General features: G+C 38.6%; 1 protein-coding gene across 1 annotated transcript in view; it reads right to left on the bottom strand.

Annotated features, from left to right (window-relative positions):
* LOC150089272 (DET1- and DDB1-associated protein 1) overlaps positions 1–10,823 on the bottom strand; it is a 177,011-nt gene extending 166,188 nt beyond the window's left edge. Inside the window, exon 1 of the mRNA XM_090368456.1 lies at positions 10,643–10,823. Coding sequence (XP_090224582.1) covers positions 10,643–10,645 — 3 coding nt within the window. The 5' untranslated portion in view covers positions 10,646–10,823. The remainder of the gene's footprint in view (positions 1–10,642) is intronic.
* Positions 10,824–12,379: the final 1,556 nt, after the last annotated feature.

Raw genomic sequence — 12,379 nt, 5'->3', positions numbered from 1 at the left:
ATGTTAATTGCAGTATCCAGTCTCTGGGTGAAGCTGTTTCTAATGCTGTCATCCTGGAGTAGGTCAACATTAAATTGATCCACTTGTAGCATTTCTCCTTCCCTGCATTGTTGGTTGTCCACACATTTTCTTAATCCAGTTCCACCTCAGTGCTGTTTTAACAAGAAAATGGTCAGATCCACATTCGGCTCCTCTATAAACTCTGACATCTTTCAATACATATGTCCCTGAATGTTTTGAAATAATGTAATCTATAACTGATCTAATTTGTCTTGTCTCCTGTGACCAAGTATATTTATGGACATCCTTGTGTTGGAAAAATGTGTTGTTTATTCTCAAGTCGAACTGTTCACAAAGATTGCATAGTCTATCTCCGTTGTCGTTCCTCTCTTTCTCTCCAAATCTTCCAATAACTTTGCTATTTTGTTCAGTTCCTACTCTTGCATTGAATTCTACCATTAGAAATATCTCTTTGTTGTTAGGGATTTTGCTGTTAGTTCTCTCAAATACTCCCAAAATTCATCCTTCGAGGTAACGGCGATGTCATTAGTCGGGGCATATATTCCCAAAATACATATTTCTCTCCCATACATTGTCAGTTCCAATGAGATCAATCTTTCATTAATAAATTGCCAGTTTTTGATGTTATGCCTCAATTTCTTTTTAACAGCAATAGAAACATCTGCTCTTGCTCTTTCACTCTTATCGACTCCACTCCAAAGGTAGCATTCTCCCATTATTTCCTCTCCACATCCCTTTTTCTTTGTCTCTGATAACACAATGATGTCTAACTTGAATTTTTGCAGTTCATCCGGAAGAAAGTTTCTTTTAGTTGAAAGGCCTTGAATATTCCAGCATCCCAAAATCATAGTCCTTTTCTGTTTGCCGAGTCGAAATGACTCGGCAAAGTGAAATACCACCACTTTGCTTATTGGAGACTTGAAGTGGTGGAACCAATGTTTAGTCTCTAGAGCTAAGTTCCGGTCAACCCTTCCCTATCTCTTCCATCATGCAGTATGATTGATGACTTTTGAGGTTATGATGAACGTCGTGGCGAGATCCAATATTCCTTACATTTCGAGGGTACAGCTCTAAAACGGTTTTCGCAGGCCGGCCGCTAGTTAGTACACCGGACCTATTGGTCCTCTCTAGGAGGCTTCTGGATCAGCTAGTGTATAATCTTGCTACTCTGCCAGATAGTGACTGGAGGGAGTCTGAGTAGTGTGTATGCGGGGAGCATTGTCGAGGCCACGTTATGTCAAGGATCTGGGTATATTCTTACCACATGTACGCCATATCCAAAAATTTCATTACTTCATACAGCATGTCCCACCCCCTTTTTCTCACTATTGAATACACCATGAATTGTCAAACTAATAGAGCAAGCTTATCTGCGAAAAGATCTAAACCTCCCAAGGACTTCCTAATTCATTTCACAAATATACGTGGTCTCAATTCTAATCTCAACGATGTCCATTTCCACTTGCAGTCTGCCAAACCTCATGTACTTTTTCTAACAGAATCTCAGTTATCAGTTGATTCAACTACTGCTCATCTCAGATGGCCAAATTATTCGCTGTATGATTCCTTTCGCCTCAAAGGTGGTACTTGTGCATATGTCCGTTCTGATATTCCCTGTCAGAGACTTGGCAATTTGGAATTTCCTCTCTTTGATCTTCTCTGGCTTAAAATCTCTCTACCTCACTGTGTCAAATTCATCTGTTGTCTCTACCGTTCTCCCAACTCGACTAATCACTTGGAGCTCTTTGACTTCCTCTTGTTGCAACTTGACTTTCTCCAGTCCAACTCTCCTAACAGTGAGGTAATTTTCCTTGGTGATTTTAATGTTCACAACTCCAGCTGGCTTCCGTTTTCTAGTCACACCGACCCAGCAGGTCAAGATGCTGAGGCTTTTGCAATTACTAATGATCTAGCACAGATTGTTCATTTACCTACAAGAATACCGGACAATCCTAATCATACAGCCAATACGCTCGATCATTTTCTCACAAACAACCCTTCTAAGTGCATGGTCGAAGTGAGAGCTCCTTTAGGCACTTCAGATCACAACTTGGTGATCTCTTCTCCAATGGAACCTTTATCTCATGGCTATTCCCAACCTCGTATTGTTTGGCATTACAAGAATGCAAAATGGGATGACCTGCGAGACTTCTTTTCTTCTTTTCCTTGGTCGGATTACTGTTCCAAAACTTCTGATGTCAATGTTTGCTCAGATCGTGTCAGTGAAATTATTCTTGCAAGAATGGAATCCTTTATCCCACACTCCACTTTAAAATCTCGTCCTTTATCTAAACCTTGGTTTTCCAATAAATGTGCTAAGGCTGTCAAAGAGAAGAATGTTGCATATCGTAATTGGCTTGTTTCTAATTCTTCAGTTTCATTTTCTGCCTACACCAAAGCTCGCAACAATTGTAAAGCAGTTATTAATCAGTCCAAACTAGAGTTTCAACAGGCTAAGAGTAGAAAACTTGCTTCTTGCCCTAATGGTAGCCAAGCATTCTGGTCTCTTGCCAAAGCTATTGGCCGCAACTTTTGCCCATCTCTGCTCCCACCTATGTCCAAACCAGATGGTTCTGTTGTCACTTCAGCCAAGGATAAAGCTGACCTGGTAGCATCCCATTTTTCTTCCAGCTCATGTATTAATGATCTTGGTAAAACACCACCCACCATTCCCAAAACACTCCATTCAATGCCTCCTGTGGTCTTCCGTCAAAAGGATATCAGGATTTTGATGAATCTCGATGCTAAGAAAGCTCCAGGTCCTGATGGTATTTCTCCACTTGTTCTCAAAACCTGTGCTCCTGAACTCACTCCTATTCTTTGCCGCTTTTTTCACTTTCTTATTCTAAAGGTGTTTTTCCTTCTGCTTGGAAATTTGCTCATATCCAGCCAGTTCCTAAAAAGGGTGACAAATCCCTCCCATCCAATTATCGTCCCATTGCAATTACTTCTACTCTTTCTAAAGTAATGGAGAAATCAATTAACCGCCAACTCTTAAACTACCTAGAAACCTTCCGTCTGATCAACGATCACCAGTATGGATTCCGTCAGTGTCGATCCACTGGTGATATTCTGGCTTATGTTACCCATTTATGGACTAATTCAATGGAAAGGTTCGGTGAAACACAAGTAGTTGCTTTTGACATCTCAAAGGCTTTTGATCGTGTTTGGCATAAAGGTCTTCTAAACAAGCTTCCATCTTATGGTTTGCCAACTGTTTTTAGTAATTGGTTATCCAGTTTTCTCTCTGATCGCTCACTGAGGGTGATGGTTGATGGCTCTCTGTCTTCTAACTTCTCCACTAATGCCGGTGTCCCCCAAGGTTCAGTTCTTTCCCCCACTCTTTTCCTCTTGTATATCAATGACCTTCTTCCATTGACTGGAAATCCTATCCATAGTTTTGCCGATGATAGCACATTGCATTCAACTTTCCATTTTGAGAAACCTTGTCCTGCTCAATCAGCTTCAACTTCTCGAAAATCTGCTACCAATTCCTTAAATGCCGACCTTCAGGTAATTCTCCAGTGGGGCAAAGACAACTTAGTTGATTTCAACCCTTCTAAAACTCAGTCTTGTCTTATATCTCGCAAAAAGGAATCTTCTGCTCCTATGCTTATCTTTAGTGACACTCCAATTTCTAGGCAAAAGGATATATCTCTTTTGGGGATTACCCTGACTTCTAATCTCTCTTGGCACAAGCACATTACAAATATTGCTTCCTCTGCATCTAAAAAACTTGGTTTTCTCTTTCGCTCTCGGCGTTACTTTTCTTCCAAACAGCTGCTCACTCTGTATAAATCGCAAATCTGCCCTGCCATGGAATATTGTTCCCACATCTGGGGTTGTGCACCCAAAACCTCTCTCAGGCTTCTTGATTCCATTCAGAAGAGGGCAGTTAGATTAATTAATGATTCATCTCTAACAGAGTCTCTCCACTCGCTGTCTCATAGACGCACTGTTTCTGCTGCATGCCTCTTCTACAGATACTTCCATGGGCACTGTTCTTCTGAATTGGCTTCTATAATTCCCGCTCTCTCTTTCAAAACAGTCCGAACATGTGCCGCCACCAGCCAACATCCGTTTCCTGTCCAACTTCAAACCCACAGAACCAACTTTTCATCTTCCTCATTTATTCATTCAACTGTCGTTTTCTGGAACAACCTTCCTTCATACGTATTTCCTGAAAATTACAATCTACAGAAGTTCAAGTCCAATGTCAACAAATATCTTCTTTCGTCTTCTCAATCTCCAACCCAAGCACGGTACTAAGTACTATAGGTTCTAATACCTCTCGTGTTTGGGGTCCACATAAAAAAAAAAGTGCAGTACGTTTTCATTTTCACTTGTAGGTCATTTAGCATTTGTGTATTTTTTACACTGAACGAGGAGCTAGCCCATTGCAGCAACCCCCAACCTGGATGGCCGAGGTATCTCTCTTAGTCTGGTCCCTACCCTTTGACCTGTCCGGCTTGGGAGGCCCTATCAGTAGCTAAGCTATCGCCGACTTAGCTCTCCAGATCATTGGGACAAGCAAGGCCCCCCCCACGACAAGGTGAAGAATACCATCGGGGGAACCATTCTAGATGTGGGAAGAATATTCAATACTAGGTGGACAAATTTCATATTTTTTTTTTTTTTTTACAAAGCAGTTGTTTAGAAGAAAAGTATTGTCAAGATTGTATGGTACTTAATACCATGAACAGGTTTAAGGCTGAGAAACCAGAAGATACTTGTGTTGACATTAGACTACAATTTCTGTAGTTCATAATTTGAGAAATACAAGTGAAACAAAGTTGTTCCAGAAAAAAAGTGATAAATGTGAGGAAAAGCTAGTTCTGCGAGTATGGAATTGAACAGCGAGTGGATGCTTACTGGTTGCAGCAAATGTTTGAACTAATTATACATGCCAATTTAAAGGAGAGTACTCATCGATGTATCTGCACAAAAGGCATGCAACAGAAACAGAGTGTCTATGACACAGAGTGGAGAGACTAAGAGATGAGCCATTTCTTTGGGAGAACCATTCTAGATGTGGGAAGAATATTCAATACTAGGTGGACAAATTTCATTTTTTTTTTTTTTTTTTACAAAGCAGTTGTTTCGAAAAGTATTGCCAAGAGTAAAAAAGAAAACATTTTTTTGATGCAGTAGAAGCAATATGTGAGGTGCTTAATGGCAAGGAAAATTAAATGTCAGGCTAATCTCCAATTGAAACACATGATCTTGTCTAGAAATCCAAGTTTCATTGAAGGTGAGCATAGGAGCAACAGACTGGTTATTTAGATAAACATTGTTATTTCAAATTATAACTTATGAACAACCTTGCATTAGGATCTTACGTTTGTATTTATTCTTATTTGTTCTTAAATGTTTGTCACTCAAAGTAAACCAGGAATATTAGGATTTGCATATGTCTGATTTAGCAAAATCAGGCAGGTTTCCCATGTACCTAATAGTCTCCATTAGGCGTGGCTAAATTACTATGCAACTTGCATGAAATCAACAGTATCTTTTTTATTATCCTTCACTTGATTTCTTTAAATGTTGCTTTCAAAAATCAAAGTCCAATAATTTTTTTTCTAGAAAAATACAACAGTACTGAGTTTTAAAAGAATTGCAGTTAACCGAAGTTTAACATTGACAAATGTAAAGTACTCCATGTGGGAAGCAGTAAACCCCCAGAGTAATGTATCAACTGTGTGGTACTACACTGACAGTGATAGAGAATGAAAAGACCCTAGGGGTAATTGTGCAGGCAGATATGAAGTTTTCTCAGCAGTGCAGACTGTCTGCAAGAGTAGCTCATTGTGTCTTGTCAATGATATACAGGAATTTTTCTAGCAGGGATAAGGAGGTAATTATCCCCTTGTATAAGGCAATGGTCAGGCCACACCTTGAGTACTGTATACAGCTCTGAAGGCTTCATTTTAGGAAGGATGTAGAGCTGCTGGAGCGAGTGCAGAGAAGGATAACAAGATTAGTGAATGGAACAAAGGGTTGCTCTTAAGAAGAAAGGCTTAAGTTTTGCAAATTGCAGTGTCTGGAGACTAGGCACCTGCAAGGTGATCTGATTGAGGAGGGTATTGAATGGTTTGAGATTGCTCAATGTTGATGGGATTCTTCCTCTTGCTCAGAATAATTGCCTGAAAGGGCATAAATTCAAATTGAGGAAAGACAGTTGTAAGATAGATGTGCAGAAGTTTGTCTTTAGCCAGCATGTAGTTGATTGCTAGAACAAACTTCCATCTGTTGTTGTAGAAATTGTAACGACGAACATTTGGAGCGAGTGGATGAGTGAAATCAGGATTTTTTTTGTTTTTTGGCTGATGCTATATAAGCTTGCTTTCTTGCATCATGTGCCTTTACTAGTGCTAATGCTAATTAAATTTTCTTTCTCCCCATTAGCAAATTATCTGGAAATCGGCATTTAAAGAACTGGTGGTGGATATTTGAGAAGCTGAAGTTGTACAGGGCAAGGTGGAAGATGAAATTCTACTGAAAGATGGAATGCAATGTGTTATCAACAAAACTACTGATAAGATTTCCAATCAGTGGGAGAAGGTAATTCATATACAAAAGGAAAATAGTGCAAGAAAGACCTTGAGTAACACCAGAATTAGTGGATCACTACTGAAATGAAAGGGTAAGTTGATGGACAGCCACTTACCATCACCAACAGTGAGAGACAGAGAGAAAAAGTGCACATCAAATTGCAGAAATCTGGCTGATTAGTGTGAATGAGTAATTTGCCTTTCTTTAGTTTTTTGATGATTTCATTGTTTTTGTATTAGTTGTTAGTATAAGATTCTCTTAATATTGTTGTCTTGATAGCAGCAGGGGAGTGGGAGTAACACCTCACACCCATACATAAGCAACCCCATCATAATTAACCATTCAAACCAAAAAGGATGGTTGAGTGGGAGAAAACATGGTGGTAATCAATGGACACTGCTTTCTGGACTAATGTTATTAGTGGAGTTCCACTAATAACAACAGTGTGCCCAACAGTGTTGGGCCCACTGTTGTTTTATATATTTATCAATGATATTGATGAAGGTATATCATGCTAGTGTCGAAGTTTACAGATAATACGAAGGTTGGCAGGGTTATTAATGATAGTGTGCTACTGCAGCAGGATCTAGTAAATTTGGGCAGATGGGCTGAGAAGTGGCAACTGAAGTTTAAAATTGACAAATGCAAAGTACTACATATGGGTAGAACTTTGCAGAGGAACGTACCAACTGTGTGGTACTACACTTAAGGTGGTAGAAAATGAAAAAAGACGTGGGAGTAATTGTGCAGTCAGATATGAAGTTTTCTGAGCAATGCAGACAGATCATGGGGTTTTGTCAGTGATATACAGGAATTTTGCTAGCACGGAAAAGGAGGTGATTATCCCTTTGTATAAGGCAATAGTCAGGCCACGCCTGGAGTACTGCATACAGGTCTGGAGGCCTCATTTTAGGAAGGATGTAGATTTGTTTGAGCATGTACAGAGAAGGGCAACAAGTCTGGTGAGGGGAATGAAGGGATCCTCTTACCAAGAGTGACTTAAGTTCTGTAAATTGCAGCAATTAGTAGTAGTGGAATGTGATGCAAGAAAGCAAGTGTATGAGCTTATGCAGCATCAGCCAAAAAAAAAAAAACACCACACCATTCCCTCCAAATGCCTGTCCAGTTCCTCCTTAAATTTATTCAACCTATCAACTTCCACAACGACAGATGGAAGTTTGTTCCAGCAATTAACTACCTGCTGGCTAAAGGCAAATTTCCACACATCTATTCTACATCTGTCCTTTCTTAATTTGAATTTATGCCACCTTGGTTCGTAATCTGAGCAAGTGAAGGATCCCATCAGAATTCAGCATGCTCAACCCATTCAAGGCCTTATATACCTCCATCAGATCACCACGCAGGTGCCTAGTCTCCAGCCACTGCAATTTGCAGAGGCTTAAGCCTCTCTTTGGTAAGAGGATCCCTTCATTCTCCTCACCAATCTTGTTGCCCTTCTCTGTACACGCTCTTACAAGTAAATTACATCCTTCCTAAAATGAGGCCTCCAGACCTGTATGCAGTACTCAAGGCGTGGTCTAACCATTGCCTTATACAAAGGGACAACACCTTTTCCCTGCTAACAAAATTCCTATATATCATTGACAAAACCCCATGACCTGCGCTGGCAGCCTGTCTGCATTGCTCAGAAAACTCATATCTGACTGCACAAATACTCCCAGGTCTTTTTCATTTTCTACCACCTCAAGTGTAGTACCACACAGTTGGTACGTTTCTCTGGGGTTACTTCTACCCATATGCAGTACTTTGCATTTGTCAAGGTTAAACTTTAGTTGTCACTTCTTAGCCCATCTTCCCAAATTAGCTAGATCCTGTTGCAGTAGCACACTACCATTACTGTCATCACTGTTAATGACAATGACACTGCCATTACTGTCATTAACAACACTGCCAACCTTTGTATCATCTGCAAACTTCAACATTAAGCCTGATATACCTTCATCAATATCATTGATAAATAAACAAAATAACAGTGGACCCAACACCGAACCGATTGGAGACTATGCACCTGCGAGGTGATCTGACTGAGGTGTATAAGGCCTTGAATGGGTTGAACTCAGATTACAAACCTATGGGGGCATAAATTCAAATTAAGGAAAGACATTTGTAGAATAGATGTGCGGAAATTTCCCTTTATCCAGTGGGTGGTTAATTGCTGGAACGGACAAATTTGCATCTTATGTTGTGGAAGTTGATAGCTTAAATAAATTTAAGTAGGAACTGGACAAACGTTTAGAGGTAATGGTTGTGTGAATTTTTTTTTTTTTTTTTTTATGGCTGATGCTACATAAGCTCATACGCTTGCATCACATGCCTCTATTACTATTACGTCAAATTAATAATATATTTTATTAAGCTTATAGTCCAAACCACTATATATTTAAGGTGACGTTTCAGGAAACTTACTGATACCCATCATCGGACCATACAGCTTACAGACACCTGCTTGCCAATGCTACCAGGACCTGATGTGCATACTATTCTGATAGCAGTGGTAAGCAGGAGTCTGTCAGCCGCATCGTCTGATTATCAGTATTGGTAAGATGCCTGAAATGTAGTGGTTAATGGGCTATAAGCTTAATACGCTATATTAATTTCACATGGTATAACAGTTGTTATTAAATATAGTAATTAATCTTCATGGAAAACAACCACATAACTATATTAACATCATGCATAGTCAAACAGAACTCTTATCTGCAAACAAACTTTTCAAACACTTCCTCTTTCATTTCACATATATATGTGGTATTCTTTCCAATCTCACTATGTATAAACTGAAAGGCTTTTAATTTCCACCTATAATCTATCAAGGCTCACTTACTTTTCCTAACCATCTCAATTATTGGTTGCCTCAACCACCTACTGACCTAATTATTTGCCTGAATCCTTTCACTTCAAAATGTGGTACTTATGCATATGTCCATTCATATTCCTTGTGAGACACTAATCTGGTATCTATTCTGGCTTAAAATCTTTTTACTCCATTCTGTCAAATTGGTCTGTTGCCATTATCAGACAAATGATGATTTGGTCTCCCAAATCTACAATCACTCAGAACATTGAATTCCTTTCTTTTAAACTACTTTCTCCAGTCTAACTTTCTTAAAGCAAGTTAATTTTCTTTAGTGATTTTATTCATATTCACAATGCCAGATGGCTTCAGTGCTATAGCTCCATATACCCAGTTAGTCACGAAACAGAGGCTTTTTTGACATTACTGATGCCCTTACATAACTCGTATATTTAACTAGAATGCAGAGAGGAGTGGTGAAATGTAAGAGTGTAATTTGTATGAACATGGTTCTTATATTCTATCTTATGACCTCCTTTGAACCTATGGGGCCTCCAATATAAACAGAGTACTTATTTATCAAACAATCCTAACCACACACCCAATATTCACATCTTTTCCTCACCAATCCCTCAAATTAAACAATTAATGCTATATATCATCTTGGAATCTCAAATCAAAAGTTTGCAGTCTCCTAACAACAAACCACTCTCTCACAGCCTCTCTTACCTGCTCACCAAATTCTCAAATAGGCTAACACGTATTCAAAAGTAAAAGTAAGTGGTCTGTGTTGGATAAAATTATCTTGTTAACTAATAAGGCGAGTTTTCGTTCTGATAGCAATGCTGCAGGTGTCTAAATCAAGTTCCAATAAACTAAGTTGTATAAACGTCCAAGGCTTTATATGGACTTAATTTACACGCAAATATATAGAGGAAATTCTATGTTTTCTTGCAACTATAGATTTAGCTGCAAAACTAACAGGCTAACGCAGCTGAATTTTTGTACGTGCATCCAACAAGTATGTTTAGATTTCAAAATTGCATCGCACGATTCTAGTTTTCTTGTTCTCACGCATATCAAACGTCAAATATAATATGGTATAAGTCTGAATATACCAGTTGTCATTAAATAATTCACACAATAACCAAAACATATTAACATTATTCGGAAAAATATATGCTGTATAGCGTAACGTAATAAACATTAATTTATGAATAACTCTGCTTAAGCTAAAAATTTAAACACACATACCATGTCATAAATTTCTATAATAGTAATATTCAATCTATATGAAAAATAATTCACAATTTGTGAGAAAGTTAAAACGATTTCTCAACAACTAGATTCTTCAAACAATACTATACAGGGAAGGTCTGATAATAAATAATAAAGTGAAGCTTAATTAGTACGAATAAACCAGGACCCCGATACACCTAACCAGAATAAGAATGGTATATGAAGACTCAGTGTTACAATAAGACCAGTTGTCAGATGACGTCATTACTCAATAGTATGGTGCAAAATTACATAGAGGGCGAATAACTTCGCTGTATAATTAAAAAAATCTAATATAAATAAATAATACACTATACAGTAATCTGTTATTCTACTGTACTATACTGTACAGTTCGCATGGAATTGCCGGATTTAAGCAGTCTGAAGCTTTGACGCACATAAATATTAATAACTTTAAAAAAAAACTAAAAATTTCTTTCGGCAATAGCATTAGTAGGGGCCCATCGACATTGGGCCCCTGGAGCAACTGAGCCACGACATCCACTTAAATTGGGCCGGAAGAGTTAGTACAAGAGAAATTTTATTAACTCGAATAATAATAATAGTCTTACTGTTTCTAGTTAAGTTACCTGCTATTGAGGGATTTATCTTATTTTTGTTGTTGTAGAATTTTAGAAGCATCAGCGAATGAGATCATATTACGCCGTTTATATTATGTCTGTAAATTGCACTGGTGTTCAAAGAAAGTGCATCACCTCTTAAAAATGTAACTGTCATCCAAATAACGTAAGTATATGGCAATATTTCGTACAGATTGCATCAGATAAGATTGACACGCGTGGGTGAAGACGTAATATTGCATCAGCTGTTACTTTCACCTATATAATAGTAGTAGTGGCATGTGATGCAAGAAAGCAAGTGTATGAGTTATGCAACATCAGCCAAAAAAAAAAAAATAATAAAAAATTCACACAACCATTCCCTCCAAATGCTTGTCCAGTTCCTCCTTAAATTTATTTAACCTATCAACTTCCACAAAGACAAACGCAAGTTTGTTACAGCAATTAACCACCCGCTGGCTAAAGGCAAATTTCCGCACATCTATTCTACATCTGTATTTTCTTAATTTGAATTTATGACCCATTACGTTCGTAATCTGAACAAGTGGAAAGTTTCCATCAGAATTCAGCGTGCTCAATCCATTCAAGGCCTTATATACCTCAAACAGATCACCGCGCAGGTGCCTAGTCTCCAGTCACTACCATTTGCAAAACTTAAGCCCGTATTGGATCCCTCCATTCCCTTCACCAATTGTTGCCCTTCTCTGTACACGTTCAAGCAAATCTACATCCTTCCTAAAATGAGGCCTCCAGGTCTGTACTCAGTAATCAAGGCTTGTCTAGACCATTGCCGTATAGAGAGGAACAATCACCTCTTTTTCCCTGCTAGCAAAATTCCTAAATATCATTGACAAAATTCCATTACCTCCCATAGCAGCCTGTCTGCATTGCTCAGAAAACTTCATATCTGACTGCACAATTACACCAAGGTCTTTTTCATTTTCTACCACCTTAAGTGTAGTACCACACAGTTGGTACGTTTCTCTGGGGTTACTTCTACCCATATGCAGTACTTTGCATCTGTCAAGGTTAAACTTCACTTGCCACTTCTTAGCCCATACTTTGCATCAGTCAAGGTTAAACTTCACTTGCCACTTCTCAGCCCATCTGCCCAAATTTTCTAGATCCTGTT

Source organism: Mastigoproctus giganteus, chromosome 2 (genome assembly GCF_048544385.1).
Source record: "Mastigoproctus giganteus isolate SK-2022 chromosome 2, ASM4854438v1, whole genome shotgun sequence".
In the NCBI taxonomy this organism is placed as follows: domain Eukaryota; kingdom Metazoa; phylum Arthropoda; class Arachnida; order Uropygi; family Thelyphonidae; genus Mastigoproctus; species Mastigoproctus giganteus.
Note: the sequence above shows the minus strand (reverse complement) of the source record. Positions and strands in the feature narration are given on the sequence as shown.